The 26,601-nt window shown below is 44.1% G+C and overlaps 1 protein-coding gene across 1 annotated transcript in view; it reads left to right on the top strand.

Moving 5' to 3' along the window:
- FGD5 (FYVE, RhoGEF and PH domain containing 5) overlaps window positions 1-26,601 on the top strand; it is a 272,449-nt gene that overhangs the window by 126,914 nt on the left and 118,934 nt on the right. The window contains exon 3 of the mRNA XM_060239650.1: window positions 950-1,079. Coding sequence (XP_060095633.1) covers window positions 950-1,079 — 130 coding nt within the window. The remainder of the gene's footprint in view (window positions 1-949; window positions 1,080-26,601) is intronic.

The following is a 26,601-nucleotide window of genomic DNA, read 5'->3' as shown; positions in this document are numbered from 1 at the left end:
AACTCACTGAAAGTGTCAAGACAGTGTGCGTTTGCAATAAAAAAGGCCAATGCCATGCTGGGAATTATTAGGAAGGGAATTGAAAACAAATCAGCCAGTATCATAATGCCCCTGTATAAATCGATGGTGCGGTCTCATTTGGAGTACTGTGTGCAGTTCTGGTCGCCGCACCTCAAAAAGGATATTATAGCTTTAGAGAAGGTGCAGAGAAGGGCAACTAGAATGATTAAAGGGCTGGAGCACTTTCCCTATGAAGAAAGGTTGAAACGCTTGGGACTCTTTAGCTTGGAGAAACGTCGACTGCGGGGTGACATGATAGAGGTTTACAAGATAATGCATGGAATGGAGAAAGTAGAGAAAGAAGTACTTTTCTCCCTTTCTCACAATACAAGAACTCGTGGGCATTCGATGAAATTGCTGAGCAGACAGGTTAAGACGGATAAAAGGAAGTACTTCTTCACCCAAAGGGTGATTAACATGTGGAATTCACTGCCACAGGAGGTGGTGGCGGCCACAAGTATAGCCACCTTCAAGAGGGGTTTAGATAAAAATATGGAGCACAGGTCCATCAGTGGCTATTAGCCACAGTGTATGGAGCACAGGTCCATCAGTGGCTATTAGCCACAGTGTATGGAGCACAGGTCCATCAGTGGCTATTAGCCACAGTGTATGTGTGTATATAACATTTTTTGCCACTGTGTGACACAGAGTGTTGGACTTGATGGGCCGTTGGCCTGATCCAACATGGCTTCTCTTATGTTCTTATGTTCTTAAGCTTATCTGCTTTGGAATTTGGATAGATGGATAGATAACATGGGGCTTAGCCCTTGCACAGAGATAATAAAGATGGCAATCCAAATTCACATTTACTAAACTTGCCACAAACAACAAAGTTAGTATTAATATCCATGACAGTGTCCATAGGATAACCTGTTCTCTTTGTTCACAGTGCCTACACAGAGCCTTACAAAGTGTGCCCTATCTCTGTGATTCCCATTGAGGATGTCACATCAGATGAGGAACACAAAAGTTCTGGAGATGAAGACAGTAACCAGGGAGATTCCAGCCTCATCCACAAGGTAAAAGCCTGTTTTTCCCGCTTCATCCATTTGTCAGTAACAGATACTTCAGAAAGTAAAGGGCAGAGGAGAGAAAGATGTATACACGAAGAGGAGGAGGAGGGGAGCTAGAACCATGATGAAGGATGGACTATGACGGGGTGACCAAATTGTGGCTCAGGAGCCACATGTGGATCTTTCGCACATATTGTGTGTCTCTCAAAGCTCTCACTGCCCCATCAGTCGGCTTGGAGAAGGCAATCACTTCTGCAAGCCAGCCAGCAGCTTGGACAATGCATTTAAAGTTAAAGTTGCTTTCTTTCCACCTCTTTCTCCCTCTCCCTCCCCCATCTGCCTTCCTTCCTTGTGTCTCTCAAACATCTGACATTTATTCTATGTGGCTCTTATGTTAAGCAAGTTTGGCCATCCCTGGACTGTGGATACAAAATTCTGGGGCTTCTGTGTGCCTGACAAGGTACTGCTGATGGATGGTAGTAATATACCTGTTCCAATTGAACATCTTTAATTTGTTCTTCTGAATGTGAAGGGGGGTGGGTCTCAAGGGAAACTTTGCTATGATCAATGATAGGAAGATCCAGGAGGTGCATGCTAATGCAAAACAACAACTATGGATGTGTGAATTCAGCCTTTGTTAGAAGTAGTGTCAGCTTTTGGCAGCCCTGAGGGAAACAAGATAAGGATGGAGCCTCCTTGTTTTGCCTTCTTTCCCTCTTTTTCCTGAAATGTTTATTTCCTGTAAATGAACAATATGGGGAAACTGTGCACTAGTGAACCATTGCTTGTCGATCATCATATATGCTTACATAAAGCTATTGTTAAGCAGCTGCAATTTAAGCTGCAAACGTGCTCTAATAACAAGACCTCCATTAGGCACCAAAGTGAGAGGCTTTTGATAGGCTCTTCTGATATTTTCAGTGTGACAGCCTCTTCTTTTATTCAGGCCAGTTAAAGGAACTTTAGATGTTGCTGAAGCATCTGAAGCTGAATGAGAATTATCTGCAAGCACAGACATCATGCGACAAAATAGTCTCTGATACCAGAGATGTGACAAAAACTCCTTTCAAGATCTCAAAAGCTGTTTTAGGTTATCAGAGCAGGAAAATCTTACCAGCCTTTTGAACAATGTATCAGGGAATCTGGAGAAGGGTGTAATGTCCTTCCATAGACAATATACATAGAACAAGATGCTTGGTAAAAGGCAATGCAACTTTTGAGAGATTTCCCACAGCACTTTACACCAGTCAGAAGACTTATCATTCTCAAATGACAAGAACAGAGCCAGTGTATGTGAGAATGGAAGTTCTTTCCTCTCTTCTCAAGGCTGGCCAAGCAGTTGAAGTGAAGGAGCACTGAGTGAGTGTGGGGAAGCCGATGGAGGAAAAGGGGGTGGGTCAGTGCATGGACACAAAAGTTGGAGCGGAAGACAGCCAGGGGACTTAAGGAAAGTTGGAAATGGTATGGGGAATTGGATATTTGCCCCCCAAGTCGGAATAAAGAGACGGACACAATTAGATTGGTGAAACTATGGGCCACTTTATTGAATAACACAGCAATGGCAAGGGCAACCGAACTGCGGCCAGGTCAGGGCCAGGGGTCTCCTCGGACCGCTCCCCTGCCTTTTTTAGCGGGCGAGAGACCCGGCCCCCCAGCCGGAGCTGTGTACTACAGCTCCCTCCAGGCAGGCCCAGCAGGGAGGCTCGCACCGGAGGGCCCAAACACCAGACGCGAGTCTCAGCGAAAGGCACCCATCCAATCGAGTCTCCAGGACAGTCTGCATTCACACACCTCGGGCCACACCAAAGGTTGATCCTGCCAGACCCCTAACTCCCCAAAAGGGGGAGGCTAACCGGTCCTCCCCAGGCCGCATGGTGCCGTAAACCCCGAAAAACCTGCCCTAAAAAGTGACCAATCTAAACAGAAGGCACCAACCCGAAGCCAATTCCTCAATCCACTGATATGCTATGCAGGGTAGGCAAAAAACACCCCCCAGTCAACAGCCAAACAGCCGGGGAATAAAAAATTCCTACCCGGCCCCTCAACAAAAGAGGCGACCAGCAATTGCCTACATAACAAACAGGGTGGGCAGGAGAGCCAAGTTCGCCGAGAGGACTGAGGGACGCGACGAGGAGGCTACAGAACAGCCTCCACAGCCCTGCCTCCTCAAGACGCGCTTGGAAGCGCACCGAAAACGTCCGCTCTCCTTCGGGGGGGGGGGGAATTTCCCCTGCAGCCAAGCCGCGACGCGGCTGGCTGCAGGAGGCTCCATTCCTCCCATGAGTCCTCACAATTCCTCTTGCTGTAATGTAACAATATTGTAATATCATAGTATTCTAATATACAAACTGTTGGCAGGGTTTTAGCAAACTGGTGGTATATCTCTAGTCTTATAATAATTCTCAAAGTTGGTTATTGTATGGTGACTCTTTCTAACAAAGCCCTCTTAGATTCTATTGGAATTTTAGCTACCCTGTCAAAAAGTGACACTTGATTGATGAAATGTGAATAAATTGTCCAAGTACCCAACATAGTCTTGAAACCATTACAGCAAAATGTAGTAGCTGTAAAACAAGAGCGAATTTCAGTGAACTGTCACTTAAGAAGAGTTGGCAGATGTAGGTAGGTTTGGATGCCAAAAATAGTACCAGGGAGTTGGAAGTGAGCTAATCTTGTGAAAACAGTGTTTGGGCAGGTCTACTAGCAAGGGCTAGCTTTAATTTTTTAAAATGTTTTTCTGGTGGGTCTGTGGTTTCTACCTCCCAAGGGAATATCAGCCTGAATAAAGGCATGAGATCAGCTTGCAGATAAGATCTTATTACTTTGTTCAGAAAGCATGCTTTGTATTAATGCTGCTTCTACTCAGTTGTGGCTGTTGGTGGGGAATCTGCTATATGGGGTATTCCAAGCTCTTTGGTTTTGCTGACTTTAGGGTGGTGTTCTCCCACCCCTGTGCTTTATATGTTATTTTACATAAACCTGAATAGTACACTGTTACGTGTATTTGCCTCCTCTGCTCTGCTGAGCCAAGATTTTTTGAAATGAAGGAGGCATTCAAGGGTACCATGGTATACATAGCCTGTTGCTCCATTTATTCTACCTTCAGGGTTTTAGCAAACATAACCTTTTGTCTCAGAAGTCATGTTGGGCTTTATTTTTCTTTAAAAATGTATCTGGAGGGTCTGTTCATTTAATTTAATTGTGTATTTGAATTTTTAAAAAAATCTTTAGCAGATGGTGTCAGGCTAGAGAAGTCCCAGCTGAGGATGCTGTCATTTTTATACCTCTGTATGAGTCCTCAGAGAAACAGCTGCCCTTCATATAGGCTAAAGTAACTGGACTTTTCTCTCTAGTTCACCCCTGCTAAAGCTACCGAAGAGGCATATTATGTCCATCCTTCACATGTGTGCCTCTTGACTGTATATATTTACTCAGCTGCATAGCGCAAAGGTGACCTTGCCTTTTGTAGACTGTTAAACAAAGAGTTTACTAGAAAACATTGCTGGAGGGAGATGAGAAAACTTCTTTTCACTTTCCCTTTCATTTCCCATGAAATCCCCAATAAATGGACACTTTTGGATAAAGAGACTGCTTCATTGGAGTGCTTCTTCATCTTTTTTTTTTCATTCCAAGAACCAAAAATCCATGTAGATGTAGTACCAAGGACTAGCTGTTTCTTCTGTGTAGGCACTCAATGGCAAGAGCACTTTCAGCTTTTTAGCTCTTCCATAGAAGTGCTACATTCTTTTCTTCCATGATCCAGTTTTTGTCTGTGCTGCTATGTGTGTGGCCTCTGCTTTTTTCTAAAATGGCCTCTCTCTGGTGCTTTCTCCTTCTTACCATTGTAACATGTAAAAGTACTCACTGTACACATGGGGGCCATTAGTTTAGGAATGTAGTGATTACATAGTTACAGGAGAGTTGCTGGCCTCCAGATGGAGGTCTTCAGAGCACAGTGATTGGTTCCCCTGCAGGAAATGGTAGTTTTTGAGTATGGGTTCTGTGACATCACATCCATCCTAAACTCCCTCCCCTCCTCAGACTTGACCTTCCCCAGGTAAAACCCTCATATATTTGCAAATTTTCCAAGCTAGAACTGGCAACCCTAAGTCTCAGGTCTTAATCAGTATGTGGTGAGTAGTTTCAAATGTCACTATGGGAAGTCACTATGGAGTTTATGCAGCATCCAAATAGAAGCATGAACTCGAGGTGTAAGTTTGCTTCTTCCTACAATTTCTATACTTATTGCCTGGAAAATACCTTTCAATTTAGTGCTGATTAAGCAGTTGAGGCACATGCAGCTGTTTCAACCTGTTTGCCCCTGGATGCTTTGTCTACCTCTCCCATGGTAGTACACACAAATGCACATTTTACTTCATTTCTGCCCCACCTTTCGCCTCCAAGGGGACCCATACTATCTGTGAAGAAATGCATTTTGTTCTTTGGAGGTTTGAAATGAGAAAAGTCTTCACTCTGAATTTTAAAAGTTTTTTTTAAAAAAATGTCTGGGCAGAGAACAGGCAAAAAGAGGAGGAAATCAGTTCAACTGCTTTCTAGGCATAGCTCAACCCACCTTCATACAAATGGTAATAGATCTAGCAGGAACGATAATGGGTAGGTCACACTTTTCCCCTTCTACAAGCAGGGAACAGAGGTTTGGAGGACTTTAGACTAGAAAGTCTTTAGGAATAATCCCCAGGAAAGAAATTTATGGAAAAATCAGGACACGCCTCCTTGATTGGGTCTGCCCAAGTCAGTGGGAGGGGAAGGGGAAATGATAAAAACTCCTTGCAGCAAGGAGGAGGTCTCTTTCTTTGGGTGGTGCAACAAAACTCCTAAGGCAGCCATTAACCATGTGCTGTCCTGGAAAGCTGAAGGAAGCTTCAAGGTAATTAAAACTCTGTAGAGATCTGTAACTTTCTCAGCTAAGGAGCTTATTCTATTTTAATATCTGATAGGGCATGTATAGAGAGAGGGACAGATGAATTATGTTTTACCAATTTCTCAATCTGGTGCTGTGCTAAAAGTATGCTTGTGAACATTTTCTTTTTAATAAATACTATATAACTTTTGATGCTGGTAGTGGTTGTCTGTACCACATAAACCTCCACTTCCTGAACACACTATTTTAAAAGGAGTGCTGGGGGAAGGCAGGCAGTTGGCAAGCGGTTATTTCTCCAAGGATGTACAAGGTGATAAATGGTCCCTGTGGTGACCAGACATGGTCAGTGGGAGATCCAGAGGCAAGGCCTCAGAATTTTGAAGGGAAGCTGGGAATCCTGACTCTCTTAACAGGCAGTTCCATACAAAGGTCAGGTGGTGGTGGTGAGTTACTGGAGAGAGAGAAAAGCCTCTTCAAGTGTTGAAAAAAAACTTGGAGGGCAGGGTGGAATAGGGTCTGCAAACCAGACCAGGCCCCTTCTGCCACAATACCTTATATCATTCTCTTCTCCTTCCTTTTATTCTTACAACAAATCATCCAGATGTGTGCAAAGCCGGAGAAAGAAGCAGATCAAAGGACCAGGGACAGAACAGTCAAGAGAAGCCATAGCTTTCCCATTTTCCAGTGCAGTGGCAGGTTGAGAGTTAAAGGGAGAATTTCTGGGTTGCAGCTGGGCAGTCCTAGTTCTTACATTTAAATAACATCAGCTCAAAGAGACTGGCTGGCACATGGGGCTGGAGAAGGTATTTCTGCTCATCCAAGCTCAGGCAGCAGCTTTGTGGCAAAAATTATTGCAGTTCAGCCTTTAGTTCAATTTTACTATATGAGTGGAGCTGCAGCTTCCTTCAAGCATGTCATCACTCTGTTTGCCGCTGAAGGAGAAAATAGGCTTTGTAGCATGAGAGCATTCCACCACCCACCCACCCCAGTCGGAATGAAGAGGCTGACACAGTGTGTTGGATAAAACCGGGCCGCTTTATTGGAAACTGTGACGGAATCAAAGGGTTAATGGAGAAGCTGAGGACTCAGAGAGCCCTGAGTCATATGACCCAAAGGTGGAGCCAGAGGTGCTCAGAACTCTCAAGTCCTGAGTGACAGCTAACGGCTTAGAGGTTAACTGTCAGAAAAAAACAGTCGGAAAGGGAGAGTTGGACTGAGAGTGTGTGAGAGAGGCTTGGTGTGAAGTGAAGCTCTATATACACTCTGTGAAATCAGCCAGGTGGCTGAGCGTGAGGCTTATCTCTAGGTCACGAGTGTCCTCTAAGGAAGAGGAAGGTAACAGAGAGTGTCTAAGTGGAAGATCTTAGTGGTCACAGACATATGATACACTGCTCCTAAGAGTTCATAAGGTGGCTGAGGGAGAGCCGTGGGTCTGAGGGAGTCAGGAGAGCTGGGGCTTGTCAAACCAGATGACTCGAGGGACCAGGCACTCAAAGCCCAAGAGGCCAGCCTGATTAAAGTTTAGGAGAGTGGATTAATAACTGTGTACCCTGAAATACCTCAGAGCATTGCTGGAGGGTCTAGCCGACATACTGTATAGCAAATGTTATTTCTACAAGATACAAAGTAGCCTCCCATCCCCCAGTTAAAGCCTATTATGTAAATAAAGAACTATAGTTTGCTGTTACGTTCTCTGGTGCCTGTGTGATTGGGAAAGACTTTAAATCTGCAGTGGTCCCCTGCTCATATACTGTATCAGAACCCCGAAGAGACTAACGTATATGTAGCTGCCCTCGCTGAGGCAGGAGGCGATAGGCTGGCGTCGCCATAGCAGTGTGTAATAAGTGGTGGCAGCAGTGGGATTTCGAATCTAAAACCCAAAAATAAATATCACCCTGACACATAGCCATCAAAGGGACACTGCAGTATAGAAATAAAGGCAGTTTGGGAAAAAATTCTATCAGAAATGGCACCACCAAAGAGAACAACTACAGCCACTGGGGATGGACAAGCACAGGGAGGGATTCCTGAGGAGAATCCTAGTCAGAACACTGAGGCTATAAAATTACAGTTAGAGTTAGCCAAAATAGAAGCAGAAAAAGAAATCCAAATGGCTAGACTAGAGGTAGAGAGAGAAAACAGAGAAAGAGAAGACAGAGAAAGAGAGATTCAAATGGCTAAACTACAGGGAGAAAGAGAGACCAGAGAACATGAGGAGAGAATGTATAATTTGAAGCTCCAGGAAATTCAGGCAAGGCCAGAGCTTCAAAGTGGCGCTAGAAATGAATGCCAGCCCTCAGTGGAACAGAAGAAATTCCCCAAATATTTAGAACCCCGAAGAGACTAATGTATATGTAGCTGCCCTCGCTGAGGCAGGAGGCGATAGGTTGGCGTCGCCATAGCAGTGTGTGATAGAAACAAACTTGAGCAAACAAGAATGGCAAGGGGTATGGCCTAACAGGACAAGCCCTGGGGTCAGCCCCATGACCCCGCCTTGTCCTGGGAGGGTATGCCACCCTGCCCCCAGCACAAGCCCAGTATTCTGACTGGTGCTGAGCAGCCAGGCCCAAAGCTCACCTCCGCTAGCATCAATCCCTCATGGAAAGATCTGCCCTGGTGAGGCTTTGCGGTGATCTGCACTCCCTGCATTGAGCTGTACAGCCCATCTGCAGTTCATACAGACCACCCACAGCAACTCGTGCTGAGCCATAGGGGCTCCTCTGAAAACACTAGCCAATACCTCATCCTGCCACCGCCAATGCCAAGCCTCTGCTTAGGCATTAGCGCCCACCGGATGGCCCAGAGCCGACCGCAACCCCTGCTGAAGCTCTTCCAAAAAGGCCCGGTTGCCCAACTCAGACAGATGAACCCCATCCAGCCTATACAAGTCAGCATTCTCGACTTGTATGGCCAGATAGGGGAGGAATATCCCTAGGTCACTCTCCATGGCCTTCTGCAAGGCCCAGTTGAAGGCGCCTGGCGCGTTCTATCTCCCCGGGGGAAAGGGCCGACCGCCAAACCCTGCGTGGCAGAATTGCAGACCACACCAGAATAATGCCCGGCCATCTTCGCTTAATAGCCCAAAGATCCGTCTGCGCCTGCAAAGAAAGGGCCTTCCCTTTCATGAATCCCAAGTCATTACCACCCAGGTGTATGACTAGGATGTGAGGAGGAGGCGCCATCCTCCCCCGGAATAACAGTGGCATGATCCCCGGCCAACAGAGGCCCCGGCAACCCAGCCACTCAACCGTTGCCCACTCGCTGAGGCCCAGCTGGTGCCCACTGGTGACCTCCTGGTGTGATGGGCCGCCCAGAACACCATACTGTGCCCACAGATGAGGATCCGACGCTTCTCTCTACGAGCCACAGCACCTGGAAAACAGAAAAATGTCACAACCCGGAAATATGCCAACGTGCAACAAACAACCAAACTGCTCCTGCACCATCCTAAGTGACCAACGGGCGCACATAAAATTTAAAAGCTGCTGACCTCCACCGGCCAATATGCTGTATGGTGGAGGGCGTGTAGCCCATCACTGCTGCAGTGGAGGCAGCACCAATCCGGAACGAATGTGTTCCAAACTTGACACCCCCCAAATCCAACTCAGCCAATGCCTTACCCATCACAGCCCAAAATTGATATTTTGTAAGGGGGGGCCCTCACTATGTCGAAAAAAGGGGCCATCACCCTCCCCCCTGAGCTGTACATACTGCTCCAAGGCCTTGACTGGGCACAACTCTGGCAATACACACTGGCCAATTGTAATAATCATCCCCCTCTGATGCTGGTCCATTTTGGACCGCCTGACCGTCAAAAGAATTTGCCCCTGTACAATTCTGACATCCCTGGCACTCAGCGCCCGGTTAGAATTGTCAGTCTTAGACTGTACAACCAACTCACTAATACGCAGAGCCTCAAAAAAGGCCACCAAAGAGGCAGCATGAAACAATGCGGCCTCAAACGAAGAGGAGCAACTCCCCTGCCAGACCCTTTACAACCCCTTCAGCACCGAAGGGGATAGGGGTTGCCGGGTATCCGCCTGTGGCCCATGCTTCCTTGCCCAACCTTCAAGCATCTTCCTGATTCTAAAATCGCCCGCATTCTCGAGGAGCCCTTGCACTTTACTCATGAAGGAAAGTGCTGCCAATTGACCCTTAATTGACTTAAGCCCCAACCCTCTCTCCTTCTGATATACGCAAAATTGCATGATGTGCACCGCAGGGACCAGCTAGCTATCCAGTAGTCCAGCTGTGTTCCTAAAAACCCGAAACTGTAATCCTGCCCTCTCGTAAGCTCTTCGGGTGCTCGTTGCCAATGCTAATTGAATTGCCCTACCGGCTTCAGCCTCCCAAGCTGCCAAAATTCCTGGGGCATTCGTGCTGGCCACGGGTCTGCTTCTGGAGCAAGTTGGCGAAAATGCTCTATCTGTTGGCGAGATACAGCGTCCGCCACCCCATTGCACACTCCCGGAACATGCCTTGAAAGGAATAAACAACTCAGCGGGGCTGGGTTGTTGGCCCCGCCTCCTAGAGGGCCTGGCAGGTTGCTTCCCCTTAGAGGTGCCCTGGCCCTTTCTGGGAGCCATATTGACCACCCTGAAGAAACCCCACCTGGACCAAATGGCCCTGTCCACTAAGAGGCGACCCCTCCCCTTAGACCTTAAAGTTATAAAACTGGACACCCACCCCCACTAACCCAACCACAGTGCTGTGTTGGGTAGGCTGAATATGGGGTGGGGGCGGGGTGGGGAGGTGGCTGGGGTCAATCACTCAAAACGAGAACCCCCCTCGTACACTGTTGATATGATGCCCGGGGTGGGGGGGAGAAAAAAGGGGGGACCACCCTTAACCCCCACTGCTCCCCAAGCCATGAATAAAATGGGAGGGGGGCTGGGAATGCCCGCCCAGGCACCCCAGTGAACGTCCCCCTTACAGGTCCACAGGGCCCAACTACTGTGCCCATCACCAAATGCAATGAGGCCTCGCACTGCTGGGCTCTATGAGCCTCCCGAAATCGCCGCCGCTCGCGCGCTTGGCAGGACTGCTGTGCCCAGCACCCTAGGCAGCCTTGTTGCTCCGCGAAGATGCCCCTCACAAGTGCTGCCCGCCGCGTGCTCCACTGCCGGCCTGAAGCTAACGACGCGGCTCTCTTCCCAGAGAGCCGAAAGCAACTGCGTACCTCTGGGTGGGGGCGGGGCTTATATAGCCCCGACGCCATGCCCAGAGCAAGCTCCCGGATGCCCGGGACAGAAGATAAGCCCTTCCTCCTTTCGGACTGGCTACTGATGGCCCCCAGCCTATCGCTGGCTATGCCAGCTTGTCTAGGAGGGGCCGATAAACCACCTTCGCTTTTATGGCAGACTATGAGGGCCAAGGTAGACATGAAAGGGAAAGCAGAGTGTATCTTCATAGGTCTGCACTGTTGCAGTTATAAAGTAGGATGGTGGAGAGCTCAGATTTCTGCGACCAAAACTAAATGTAGGTAAAGGGAGTAAAATTTCCCATCTTCCCCATGCTTTTTCCCCTTTCCCCACCTTCCCCATGCTTTTTTCTAAACAAACAAACCTGAGGCACTTTTTTCTCCCAGTCCTTCTCTCACACCAGAAATGAGCTGGCGTTGAGAGAAAATAATCTGAATCAGTGGAGCACAATGACATATGTCTAAGGGATGGGAAAGTTCAGCTCACCACACTCCTCTGCACCTTCAGCTGTAAAAATTAGACTATTTCTGTTTTGTTTGTAGACAACAGAGACAAACAAACATGGCTACCCCAGCAGCCTCTAGTTTGGCTCTAAGACAGCCACTGTTCTGGAAGTTATGTTCATGCAGGCAAACTGAGAGTTATGTCTGGAAAGTAGAAAAATTTCACTCTGAAGATGAAACTGGATTAATATGGTATCAGCAATAATGCTAATGTTTATATAGGAGAAACTCAGGATACAGATGTTTAAAGGTTATAATAGAAGCAATTATGTGTGATTTTGGATTTATAGAAAGTCATTTGCAGCTGTGGAGTAGGCCTGCTCACCATTTCCTTTAGAGGCAGAAGAAATAAAAAAGTAACATTCATTATGCTTAACTGCTGCCTGGGGTTCAGTACAAAAGTTAATATGACATGTGGAGTTAGGAACATTTTCCCTCATATGTCTATTCAGCTTGATCCTTCTCCAAGGGGAAACTCGATTTATGTTCAGAGTGAAACGAAGGGAAAGTAAAGCAGCTGCTTGGAAGTATATATGATAGGGCAAAGCCATGCTATAATAATAGTGGCATCATGTTAAACATTGAGTTCCTACTGTCAACATATCTTCAAGATGCATTGATCTTGCAATACAGTCCTAAGCAGAGAAAGCACCATTCTTAGTCATTGAAGTCAATGGGCTTTGAGGAACTTAAGTCTGCCTAGGATCATACTATTAGCTTGGCTGTGTCAAACACTGCACCACACCACAAGGCACCACAATAAACCATGGTCTGTATTATGTTTTGATCAAAATCCACTTCATTGTGTCCTTCATATGCATCTGATGGAGCGAAGCACAGTTGGTTGGTTGGTTGGTACCAAATGGGGATTTCAAGCTAAGGTTGTGGCTGGTTTATTAACCAGTATGTACTAATTATGGTTTTCTGTGACAGCTGGTGATCTCTGGCCCGAAAGAGGTCCGGCTGTCCTCAACAAGGGCCAGGGCTTTTTCAGTCCTGGCCCCAACTTGGTGGAATGCTTTGCCATTGATTTCAGTGCATTTTCCTTGTGACAAGCATGAAAAGCTCTGATGCAGAAACAGGAGAGAGGGGTTTTGTTGCTCAGAAATGAGTTCCCTGGGGACTCCTGATCCAGAATAACTACTTGCCCATATTGATTGATTATGCACTTATGTGATAATCACTACCTGAAAAGAAAGAAAGGAAGGAAGGAAGGAAGGAAGGAAGGAAGGAAGGAAGGAAGGAAGGAAGGAAGGAAGGAAGGAAGGAAGGAAGGAAGGAAGGAAGGAAGGAAGGAAGGAAGGAAGGAAGGAAGGTTGGTTCAGACTTGTCAAATGGATTGACTTTGCAAGTTCAGCTGGAAATATGGAGTGGAAGCACTGGCATCTGTAAATACCAGACTTTCCTCAGTGCCTGATTACTCCACTTCCAAAGTGAGGCAAAGCAGGATGTCAACAACTGGGGCATGGAAGGCGGATGTTATTTTATGATTGTGTTCTTTAAATGTGCAAAGGTAATGCAACTATATTAGCACAAATGGCTCATGTGACCGCAGCCCAAGTCTTTTAGCAGTGGCAGATTTCTGCTAGGTCCCAGATCTAAATGGTTGGAGAAAAGGTTTTGGGTTTTGTTGCTGTTGTTTTTTTAAAAAAAAAAATTAGAAAACATTTTTAAAACAATGGTTGGGGGAAAGTGGTTTTTTTAAAAAAAGAAAAGAAAATTTGGGTGAATCGCTAAGATAATCAGGCCTATAGCTACAAGGGGGCTTGTGGGGGCACAGCCCCCTGACTGCTAGGCAGGGCCACCTGACTTGGGGCCCCTAACCAGCCTCCAGTGCCAGGGCTGCATCCTTCTCCATTCTGCCCTCATCATACACTGTTGTTTCTGCTTGCTTAGAGGACGTGATCGTACACAGTTGCTTCAGCTTGCTTAGGGGCCGGAAGAGTTCTCTGACCCCTCAGCAAGAAGAAACAATGGAGCACTTTCGGAGCCCAGGACTGAAAGTTAAGCTCCTTGTTGCTTCTGCTTCTTTAGGGGCTGGAAGAAATCTCTGACCCCTCAGCAAGCAGAAACCACAGGACTGAATGTTAAGCTCCCTGTTGCTTCTGCTTGCTTAGGGGCTGGAAGATATCTCTGACCCCTCAGCAAGCAGAAACAACCGGGCACTTTTGAAGCCCAGGACTGAAAGTTAAGCTCCAGTTGGGCTGACGTTGGGCTAGAGAGCGCCTGCAAGAAGAGGCCGTTCTGGCCCTCAAGTGGGGCGGTGGGGGTAGGGGACGGATGGCTCCATTGCAGACAGGGCAGGGTAAGGTAGGCTGGCACACACAAGTGGAGGTCCCAGCTGCAGTCCGGGGCTGAGGATCGGTGGAGAGGTGATGTTCGCCTGCAGGGGTTTCTGGCCTGGTCTCGCTGGCCACCCGAGTGAGGGTGGGAGCTGTGCTTGGGCAGCCTCGGCTCGACCTCCAATAGGAAGAAATCCGAATTGGAGTTCTTGTAGCCCCAGAAGTCAGTTGTGACTTGGTGGTGCCTTCCACCCCCCCCACCCCCCTTGTCCCAACCCCCTTGGGCTTGCCTAGCTGGATTATGCTACAGGTAAGGGCAGGAGACCATGCGGCATGTATCTAAACCTCTGAGTGGCTCCCCACCAGAGCTGCTGGAAGAGGGGTGGAAAGGGATCACCTTGGGGCAGCTGTGGGAAGGGGGGAGGCTGTATGGCAGTGAGCTGGCAGCTTTCCTCCTCAGCGGTGGTAGGAGAGAAGGCCATGGAGGTTGGGGCCACTATGTGCCCCCTGAAAAAAATCAGGGCTCCCCCAATTCTTCAAATCCTGGCTACGGGGCTGAAGATAATATAAAGTGGCACTGCGGACAAAGGCAAGGATGGGAGAAGAGGTATGTTTATGACACAGCCATCTTCCTCTAATGTTGAAGGGCCTTGTGAACATGCTTCATGAACTGGAAACCTGCACCTAACTGCACATTTAATTTGCACATTACCAACTAATTTATTTACAACTGCTGTAAATATACTTGTAAAACAGTTAGCTATATTAATTCAAGGTCAACAGCAAAAGCGCCATAGTTTAAACAAAAGACTGTATTAATTCCAAGTTCAGAACCAACAGCTTCACATCAGTCAATTCATCAGGCTCACTTGGAGGAAGCAAAACAAAACTCTTTTGAGGTACAACTCTTTGAGGATGTATGTAAATATACTCTTGTAACACCTGAGGGCTACAACTAACACCTGAATAGTTAAACTGTCTCTTGGCAGGCAATGGGCTGCATTCCTGGGGCAGGAAGCTACAATGAGGAGGAGGTTAGGATCGCTCTATCCTGCCCATAGTGTGAGCAGAACTATGCTCATGGAAAAAGAAGACAGCAGAGATTTCACCCACTCCCCTTCTGATCTACATAGCTGTTGCTCTGCCCAGAGCTGCCCAAATCCACATAAAGTTTCCCAAGGCTAGAAATGGTCACTATGGGGACAGGAGAGCCAGAAAGATCGAGGATCCTTGTGCTGATCTTGCAAGGTCCTTGTATGAGATCCAAATCATTGTGTATTTCCCCTTGTTCTCAGATAAAGGAAAAAGTTGCTCTGTAGAAAAATGATTTGATGCTTATAAGATATTCTTCACCAAGATTATTAGAAACCATGTGAACAAGGGAACCCATAATAAAGGTTTTTCCTCAGAACTCCAGGCTTGTACATATTAACCCATATGCTATTCCTTTTTGTTTCAGCTCATACATCTACCTGTTTTAGGTAGGAAAAAAATATCCACTGGTCCATAGTAGGTACATACCTATTGCCAATGCTAGTTAATATAAATGCCTACTAATTTTTTTTTCCACTTAAAATATGCTTTTATTGTGTAACACATATATACAAACAAAAAAGAAAATATGAACTGTCAACAATCATTACAATCAAGATCTTTCACCCATCCCCCTGAGCTGGAGGGGTAAATTTACAACTCCATTTCAGATTACTCATGTCAATTCCCAAACTATTAATCCATGAATACAGTGGATCCCAGATCTTTTGATGATCCTGAAGGTTTTCCCCCCTTAATCTCATGGTTAACATATCTAACTCTGCAGCTTCTAAAACCTTAAGTAGAAAATCATTTTTGTCAGGTATTTTGGGGACCTTCCAATATAGTGCATATAATAATCAAGGTGCTGTGATTATATGTAACAACAATTGCTTGGATGTCTTAGACATTTTCCCTTTAACAATGCTCAGTAGATATAATTCGGGAGTATGAGTGAGGCTAGATTTGAAAATTTTCTGACACCAATCATGTATTTGGGCCCAAAATTTTTTTGTGTAGCTACACTGCCACCATATGTGGTAAAGGGTGCCTTTAATTCTGCCACATTTCCAGCATTTGTTGGAGTATTTCGTATAGATCTTGGCCAATCGGGCTGGGGTTAGGTACCATCGGTACACCATCTTGTAGAGGTTTTCTTTATATATAGTTGATTTAGTTAGTCGTATATTCTGTCGCTAAATTTCGTCCCATTCCTTCAATTCAATATTATAGCCAAAATCTTGAAGCCATTTTATCCAACTCTCTTTGATTGATTCGTCTTGCATTTTTTCCTGTAGCATCCAATTATATATTTTTGAAATAAGTTTCTGCTCGTCTTGCATTATCATGTCCAATTCATTTAATTTACTATAAAACCCCGTTACTTTATCTACTTGGAATTTAGAGTTAATTTGCATCTTAGTCCACCAATCTACCTGGATGTTGTCTTCCGTTAGTCTTAAATTGTGAGCGTTGTATAATAAAGTACCATAATTGTAGTTATAGTCCCAGTTATATGTATTAGGGTGTTTAAAGGCTTCAACTGGTGATACCCAATAGGGTACCTTTGTATAGAATGTTTTCTTTATTTCAATCCATGTCTTAAGAATAGACTTCCGAATTATATGTCTGCAAAAAACATTTTTCCCCGAAGGGATTTTGTACCAAATATATGAGTGCCAACCACGGGTTAGACCGGTACCTTCCAGCAATAACAGTCTCTTATTTTCTAACAGAAACCATTCTCTTGCCCAGACCAGGCAACAAGCCCGATAATAAAGCTTCCAGTCGGGTAAGGCGAAGCCGCCCTTCAGCTTGCTGTCTTGCAGAATCTTGAGTTTAATTCTTGGTTTTTTATTTTGCCAGATGAAAGCCGAAATTATCTTGTTAAGTTGTTTGAAAAAAGATTGGGGTAGTGTAATTGGAATCATTTGAAACAAAAAAAGGTATCCTAGGCAGAACATTCATTTTAATAGAAGCAACTCTTCCCAGCAATGAAATATGTAAATCTTGCCATCGGGTCAAATCGGTTTGGATTTCTTTTAGTATTTTATCATAATTGTCCTTTTGTAATGTTCTCAAATTGCTGGTTACATAAATACCCAAGTATTTCACTTTCTTCTCATGTTTAAATCTGGATTCTTCTTCCAAGTGTTCTATTTGTTCCTTTGACATATTTTGTGATAGAAATTTAGTTTTGAAAACATTCACTTTAAAGCCAGATACCGCACTATATTGTTTAAGTCTCTCCTTTAGTTGGGCAATTGAGTGGAGGGGATCGTCTATGGCAAACAATACGTCATCCGCAAAGGCCTGAATTTTAAAGATGTTGTCCTTAATTTTAACTCCTTTAATTTCCACGTCATCTCGAACACTCTTAATAAGGAATTCTAGAGTTAATATAAAAAGCAGTGGGGACAACGGGCAGCCCTGTCTCATGCCTTGTTGAATCTCAATCTTATCTGTGAGATGACCATTGAATTTAATATTTGCACTTTGCCTGATATAAATGGCGTTCACCAGTCTAATGAATTTCTCACCGCATCCGATGGCCTGCAGAGATTTTAATATAAAATTCCAATTTACTTTGTCGAACGCCTTTTCAGCATCCAGCATAATACCTGCAAACTGCTTATCTGGGCGCTCATGATAGAACTCCAAAATATTTAATAGAAATCTTATGTTCTGAGTCATCTTTCTTCCGGGAATAAATCCCGTTTGATCAGAGTGGATTACCGATGAGACTACGTTTTTAAGTCTATTTGACAAGATAGCTGCATATACCTTATAGTCCGCATTATCAAGACCGATATAGGTCTATAATTTTTAATTTCATAAGGATCAGTTCCCTTCTTATGTATTATGGAGATTATCGCTTCGCTCCATGATGCAGGAATTATAGCTGAGTCTTGGATATCCTCTATCAGCTCCTTATATGGGATAAGCAGGACCTCCTCAAATGTTTTAAAAAATTCGATGGGTAAACCATTGGGGCCTGGGGATTTATTCACTTTTTGTTTTTTGAGAGCTTCACATATTTCATGCATAGAAATAGGTTCTTCCAACCTGTCTTTTTGGGCTTTGGTTAGCTGCTGAATTTGAACTTGCTTAATATATTCTTCTTGGGATTGTTCCGAGATCTCCTGATTGGTGTACAAATTTTGAAAGAAGTTTTGAACTATTTCTTCCATTTGAGTTGTTTGAGAAACTTCTTTGTTTTCATTCCTAAGTGAGGTGATGGTATTTTTCGCTTTTTCCTTTCTTAGCTTGTATGCCAACCACCTGCTGTTCTTATTTGCATGTTCAAAGTGAAACTGTTTCGCCCATTTCAGTTGTTTTTCTAATTCTTCTGTGAGGATTAAATTGATTTCATGCTGAATGATTTGGATTTTTAATTTTATTTCTTTGGTGTTTCTCACTTTTTGTTGCTCTTCTTGTTTTCTTAATTGTGTCAATAATTCTTTATAATTTTTCATCTTGTCCTTCTTTCTTTTTGTAGAATAGCCAATTGCGATCCCCCTAAAAAAAGCTTTAAATGCGTCCCAGATAACCGGCATCGAAGTGTCTTTCTTCAAATTGTGTTGGAAAAAAGTCTGAATTTCTGTTTTAGCTTTTTCGACAAAGGGTTTTTCTTTCAAGATTTGCAAATTAAGTGTCCAACGTGCTTTTGGAAGGGAACCCGCTAAGTTGATTTGTATGGGACTATGATCCGCGTAGATTTTAGGCAATATGTGTGCTTGGGTAATTATTACGCCTAGAGCAGCGGACATCCAGTACATGTCAATGCGCGACCAACTCTTATGCACATTGGAATAAAACGTGTAGTCCCTTGTTAGCGGGTTTTTCATTCTCCACGCATCAATCAGGTTAAATTCATCCATTATTTTCAAGAAAGATTTTGGTAGTAAGTTCCGAGATTTAGTTATCTTGTTAGAATCTTGTTTTTTATCTATAGTGGTCTCAAAAATTGCATTGTAGTCCCCGATAATGCAGTAATTCTCTGCAGGAAATTCAAGCATTTTCTTGTGTAATCGAGCATAGAATTTCCCTTGACTATCGCAGGGTGCGTATATGTTCCCCAAGATTGTTTTATGACCGTTAATTTCTATTTCTACTAAGACGATCCTGCCTATCTCGTCGTTATATAGCAGTTTGGATTTTATGTTTCCCTGTACATATATCGCAACCCCTCTTTTTTCCCCCATATCACAGGAGTGAAACAGTTGTCTTAGTTTTTGGTTTTGTAGAAATTTTATATCATCTTTTTTGATGTGTGTCTCTTGTAGGCACACTATTTGTGATCTCGACTGGCATAATTGTAGAAAAAACCTCCTCCTCTTCTTGGGCTCATTTAACCCGTTAACATTAACAGAAAGAATCTGTAGCCCCTTTCTTGCCGTCATTCTGGGGGGCCTTTACTATCCAGTATCCTCCTCTGTTCCTTTTGAGTCTGTGCCCTGGTCTTGACCCTTCCATTTTTCTTATTATGAGGGTTGTCTTTATCTGAGGCATTAGACCCTAATGCCTACTAATTTTTAATTAACCTACCTACAAACACCGTGGCCAAATGGCAATGGATGAAAAAAATAATAAATCTACTGAGTTAAATGTTGCTATTGAACTTCTTATTAAGATCAACATAAAAGGTTGGAGTGGTTAATTTTTCAGAACTATTGTTTCTGTCTCTGCAGGGAAAGGTAGCCAGTCTTATCTGATCCATTGGCTACAAACCTGAAAAAGCTTTTAGGGTGCACCAACTTGTGCCATATATTCATAAAATTAAATCTGACACTAATATTTAATGAAGATGCTGGTGTCCTTTGGAAGCCCCTTCCCTATATAAAGTTGTGATGCACCTCATCCACTTCGTTCCCTCAGAGGCAAGATTTTTCCTCTTTTTCTTTTTCCTTTCTCTATCTAGGTAGCTCTAGTAACATATTTTCTTCTTTCCTGAAGAAACTTTGGCTGTCCTATCCTGTCAGTAAGATATATTTTGGCTATTTGCTCAGCCCAGGAACCTGATAGAAGGGATAATTTAACTAATGGCACTTGAGATGCTTTTAAAATTCAAAAATAACAAAAAGTTTTATTTAACATCGAGGGAAAAGGTTAGGAAAATTAGGGGTTGAAATTAACTGAGGTAAAATTAGTATAAGCAGACTTTTGATCTTATATATCAGACCAGGGGTCATTTTGTAGAAAAATAGGTGGTGGAGCTCATCCAGGGATTGTTATGCAGCTGCACATATTATTCAATGGACAAGGAGGTGGAACTCTCAGAAGGAGGAGGTGGAACTCTCAGAAAGGTTCAGGAGCTGTGCTCCTGCGAGCTCCCACTGAATCTGAGGCTTGTATCAGACTAATAAGGGGTTCTTAATTAATTCACAGTTATTTAGATCCTTATATTGAGAGGCTTTTTTGGTACACAGAAGACTGGAACCTTCATCCTAGTACCCAAACCCCTTTTCTTGGAACACCAGTACTTTTCTTGGGCTGTTCACTGACTTTTAAGGATTCTAAAGTCAGTTTATAATCATACCAGATCAGAGATCTCTGTATTCCTAAGAGATAACTCTACCTGTTTGACTAGATAGGGAATCTCTTTCCTTTAGCCTGATTCGGAGTCTTCTCTATTAACCAAACTTCCTTGCCAGACTTTCTCCCAATTCTCTCTCTGTGTGTTCAAACTGCTGTCAGCTAATGCTGAATTCAGATTGCATTCAGCCAAGGCTGAAATCTGTCAGCATTAAACCCTTTTTCTGTCATGGCTGTTCTCAGACAGTCTCAGTACGTGTCTCTTCTCAGTTAAGGCAGGAATCTGACTGAATCTCCTCAGCATCCAGCTCTCTCTCTGACTTTTTATTTGTGCTCAGCTGATGCTAACCAATCAGATTGCTTAGTGCAGCCTGTCACCGAAGGCTCTCTGGCTCTGTGAAGAATTAACCCTTCACAGTCCTTTAGTTGTTGGTATAGCACTTCTAAGCCTCTTAAAGTGCAGTCCATCATAGAAGTCTATGCCCTTATCAAAAAGTGGATGGTATGCCTAGCAGGGATTCTTTAGAATTTAATGTTGTTGATATCTAGTTTTTGACCAGGAATGAAATGGCTCCATTCTCCAGCCCCCTACCCAAGTAACCTGCCAGCAACAGAGCAGAGTGGACAGGGTAGTGAACAATTGCAGCATGCAGAATAGACCTGTCTGCACATAAAGGAAATAGCAGGCACAGCCACAAAGATTTGCAAAAAGCCAAGCAGCAGCTGCCTGAGTGTCGCAGCATGTCAGATTGTCTTTGCTGTTCCTTATCTTTCTGCTGGGTGGGATTGGTTTCCAGGCTCCATTAATCATTCTGTTTTGCAAACCTTTAACCCTCGTATAATGAAGCATACCCACACACTTCTTTATTTTTAAAAATCTCCTCAAAAATAAGTTATGTTCTGGGATGGGACTGTTTTGTATCCCTTAAGGTAGAAACAAATTTAGACAGCTTTTTCAATAGGATGTATATAATTAAACAGATTTCCCAAGAGTTGGTGCAGTACACCCTTTAAGAAGCAGAGCAAGAGACAAAAGTTATGGGCTATATTTTCTACTGCAAATACATGTTAAGTATAACTGACTGTTCTCTGACTCCTGTTCTCTCTGACATTTCCCATCAAATATATCAGTGGCAAGCTTGAGCTGTCTAAAGACTCTGAAGCTACTTAGTTAATGTGTATCAATGAGGTGCCATTCAGAAGTCCATAGCAGCTACCACATATGGGAGTTTAATTTGTGAAATATTACTCAAGAGACTTGGAATTCAAACTCTAATAACTGCCTAACCATTAAGCTGCTTGGTCTCATGCTTTCCCAACCCTCTGTGACATCAGAGCAGTGAAGCCAATGGCAGTCAGAGGGAGTAGTGTGAGAGCTTTGCTTCAGTGCTTTACTGTGGTATCTAGAGAAGCAGGTCAGGGGGGAAAGGACTGTCATGATGGAAGTTTGATGATGCTCACAGGTCCTGGTACTGACATGCATTGATAACGTGTATATGAAAAATGATTCAATGGCAGTGTAAGTGATATGCAGCTATTCCAGAAAGCAGGTGTGAGATGCTACTGAGTATATATGTTTGTTATATGCACTGGCATTAGGTAAATTCCCCTATTTCCCATCTTGCCAGAGCAACTCCTGTATATGTGGAGTACAGATGCATTCTGTTCTATGGGTCTCTAATGACTATGTTTGTCCAGCCTCTAAACTGGTATAGAAGCTAATCTGGGGTGTTGGTTAGAGTGGCAAATTGAAACTTGAGGCACCCAGGTTTGGATTGTGAATTCACTGGGTGGCCTTAGGCTGTCTCTTAATATAGCCTACCTTGTGAGGACAAAATGGTGGTGGAAAGATAACTAGGTTTATTGCCTTGAGTTCCTCTGAGGAGGGGCAGGGTGAAAATTTATAGAAAGCTAGAAGGTGATTAATATTGTCTACAAGGAGGGGATAAAAGGCTTTTAGGATAAAGAAGTAGTGGTGAGATTTCCATACTGGTATTAGCCAGATTATTATTGTGGCCATGAGTCCCGTAGAAGAAATGGTGTGGCCTTTATAGTTAACAAGAGAGTGAGGAAGGCAGTAATGGGTTACAATCTCAAAAATGACAGAATGATCTTGGTCCGTATCCAAGGCAAACCATTCAGTATCACAGAAATACAAGTCTATGCCCCAGCCACTGATGCAGAAGAGGCTGAAATGGATCAGTTCTATGAAGATCTACAACACCTTCTAGAAGTAACACCAAAAAAAGATGTCCTCCTCATCATAGGGGACTGGAATGCCAAAGTAGGAAGTCAAAAGGTGACCGGAACAACTGACAAGTTTGGCCTTGGAGAACAAAATGAAGCCGGGCAAAGGCTAATAGAGTTTTGTCAAGAGAACAAGCTGGTCATAGCGAACACCCTCCTCCAACAACCTAAAAGGCGACTCTACATGTGGACATCACCTGATAGGCAACACAGAAATCAGATTGATTATATACTCTGCAGTCAAAGATGGAGAAGCTTCTTACAGTCAGCAAAAACAAGACCTGGAGCTGACTGCGGCTCAGATCATGAGCTACTTATCGCAAAATTCAGACTTAAACTGAAGAAAACTGGGGAAGCCATTAGGCCATTCAGGTTTGGCCTTGATCACATCCCTTATGAATATACAGTGGAGGTGAAGAATAGGTTTAAGGAACTAGAGTTGATAGACAGAGTGCCTGAAGAACTATGGATGGAGGTTCATGACATTGTACAGAAGGCAGCAATCAGCACCATCCCAAAGAAAAAGAAATGCAAGAAAGCAAAGTGGCTGTCTGATGAGGCTTTACAAATAGCTGAGGAAAGAAGGAAAGCGAAAGGCAAAGGTGAAAAGGAAAGATTCACCCAACTGAATGCAGATTTCCAGAGAACAGCAAGGAGAGATAAGGAGGCCTTCCTGAAGGAACAATGCAAAGCAATAGAAGAAAATAATAGAATGGGAAGGACAAGAGATCTATTCAAGAAAATTGGGGAAATCAAGGGAACGTTTCGTGCAAAGATGCCCATGATAAAGGACAAAAATGGTAGGAACCTAATAGAAGCAGAAGAGATCAGGAAGAGGTGGTAAGAATACACAGAAGAATTATACAAGAAGGATCTCAATGTCCCGGACAACCATGACAGTGAAATCAATGACCTTGAGCCAGACATCCTGGAGAGTGAAGTCAAATGGGCTTTAGAAAGCATTACTAACAACAAAGCGAGCAGAGATGGTGGTATCCCAGTTAAGCTATTCAAAGTCCTAAAAGATGATGCTGTTAAATGATGCAAACATTATGTCAACAAATTTGGAAAACACAACAGTGGCCACAGGATTGGAAAAGATCAGTTTATATTCCAATCCCAAAGAAGGGTAATGCCAAGGAATGTTCGAACTATCGCACCATTGCACTCATTTCACATGCCAACAAGGTCATGTTAAAGATCCTACAAGCTAGACTTCAGCAGTATGTAGATTGGGAACTACCAGTAGTTCAAGCTGGGTTTCGGAGTACTAGAGGAACTAGAGATCAAATTGCCAACATTCAATGAATTATGGAGAAAGCACGGGAGTATCAGAAAAAACGTCTATTTCTGCTTCATTGACTATGCTAAAGCCTTTGATTGTGTGGATCACAACAAACTGTGGCAAGTCCTTAAAGAGATGGGAGTACCAAACCACCTCACATGTCTCCTGAGAAACCTGTATAAGGGTCAAGAAGCAACTGTCAGAATGGGATATGGAACAACTGATTGGTTTAGAATAGGAAAAGGAGTTCGACAAGGATGTATATTGTCACCTTGCTTATTTAATTTATATGCAGAGTACATCATGCGGAATGCTGGCCTGGATGAAGCACAAACTGGAATTAAGATTGCCGGGAAAAACATCAACAACCTCAGATATGCAGATGACACTACTTTAATGACAAAAAGTGAGGAGGACCTAAAGAACCTCTTGTTGAGGGTGAAAGAGGAGAGCACAAAAGTAGGCTTGAAACTCAACATCAAAAAAACTAAGATCATGGCATCTGACCCCATCACACCTTGGCAGATAGAAGGGGAAGACATGGAAGTAGTGACAGACTTCACATTTCTGAGATCCAAGATTGCTGCAGATGGTGACTGTAGCCATGAAATTAAAAGACGTTTGCTCCTTGGGAGGATAGCTGTGGCGAACCTGGGCAGTATAATAAAAAGTAGAGATATCCCCCTGCCAACAAAAGTCCATATAGTCAAAACGATAGTATTCCCAATAGTAATGTATGGCTGTGAGAGCTGGACCATAAGGAAGGCCGAGCGCAGAAGAATAGATGCTTTTGAGATGTGGTGCTTGGACTGCAAGAAGATCAAATCAGTCCATCCTAAGGGAAATCAACCCAGACTGTTCACTGGAAGGTCAGATGCTGAAGCTGAAGCTCAAATACTTTGGCCACCAAATGAGAACGGAGCACTCCCCGGAGAAGATCCTGATGATGGGAAAGACAGAAGGCAAAAGAAGAAGGGCATGGCAAAAGATGAGATGGCTAGACAGTGTTACTGATGTAACAAACACGAATTTGAGCAGACTTCAGAGGATGGTGGAAGACAGGAGGGCCTGGCGTGACTTTGTCCATGGGGTCACAAAGAGTCAGACTCGACAGTGCGATGGAACAACAAATTAGCCAGATTCCAGGATTAACACTTGCAATTCTCATAATCTGGTTTGGATTCTGAGTTTGGGCAATACAGTTGGGAACATGCTAATGATGATCTGACTTGTTGTACCATGACCCATTCTGGAACTATCAGATGCAACACAATTATTTGTAAGAAGGTGAAATCTTCCTGCTCTGACAGCTATTCCAATGTTTCATTGTCTAGTTTCAATTTTCCATGACATAGGAGGGACTGGGGCAGTGAATGGAGAAAATGACTCATCCTCAGAAAATGTGTTTGAGTGACAGGGGTGCCATTCAACTGGAAGAGTTCCCTCTGATCAGTATTGTACCAATTTGCATTTTAGTGTTCAGCATTTTCACCTGGCTGCCAATTACTGTTCCATTGCACTCGCTTGGGAGTACTTTCTGATTCTGTATAACCAAAGGTGGCCTGAGCTGTTCCATTACTGGGGACTGTGCATGAGCTAGGCTAGGTAGGTGAAATATTTTGTTCTTATATGTTGTAAGACGAGCACATGAAGGGGATTTAGAGTCATGGTTATGACTTGTCCCCTTTTCCAAATATGATAAGTATATAGCCTAAAATAATAATTTATTTTATGAAGGAAAAGTGGGCATGATTACCAGAGTGGCCAGTTCAGAGGTGTCAAATGTATGACCCGTAGGCCTGATCCATCCCCCGCAGGGCTCCTATCAGGCCTGTGAGCAACTGGCCATCATCTACTTCCTTTTTCCTCTCCTGCTTCCACTGGTTGCCATTTTTGTATTTCTCCTGTGTGATGCAGCCAAGCAAAGCAGCCTCTGACTCTTTCCCTCTTCCCCCTCCCTCTTCTCCAAGGAAGGAGGAGGAGCCTTAGCCAATGGAGGAGCTTGGCTCTGTAGGTCTGATATGTGATTGAGAGAGCCTGGCATAGCTAGAGCTCTCTCAATCAAAGCTCAAGCTGTGCCAGGCTCTCTTAGTTGCACAGCAGAGCTAAAGAGCCAAACTCCTCCATTGGCTGAACATAAGAACATAAGAGAAGCCATGTTGGATCAGGCCAATGGCCCATCAAGTCCAACACTCTGTGTCACACAGTGGCAAAAAAATTTATATACACACATACACTGTGGCTAAAAGCCACTGATGGACCTGTGCTCCATATTTTTATCTAAACCCTTCTTGAAGGTGGCTGAGGTTCTTCCTCCTTCCTTTTCCCTTGGAGAAGAGGGAGTGGAAAGAGGGAATGAGCAGGCTATATCACTTGGGAGAAATACAAAAAGCATCTTTAAGACCAACACAGTTTTATTCAAGGTAACGATTTTTTGCCTTGCTACAGTGTGTGCATGTGTGTGTGTGTTTTGTCAAGCTTGTTTTGCCAGGGCTCTCCTGGGTGCAACTGGGTTCCCTTTCCTTTTTGCACTGTATTCCTGCCCTCCTGATCCAGTCTTT

The sequence above is a fragment of the Heteronotia binoei genome, chromosome 5 (assembly GCF_032191835.1).
Source record: "Heteronotia binoei isolate CCM8104 ecotype False Entrance Well chromosome 5, APGP_CSIRO_Hbin_v1, whole genome shotgun sequence".
Taxonomy (NCBI): Eukaryota; Metazoa; Chordata; class Lepidosauria; order Squamata; family Gekkonidae; genus Heteronotia; species Heteronotia binoei.
This window is presented reverse-complemented; position numbering and strand designations above follow the sequence as displayed.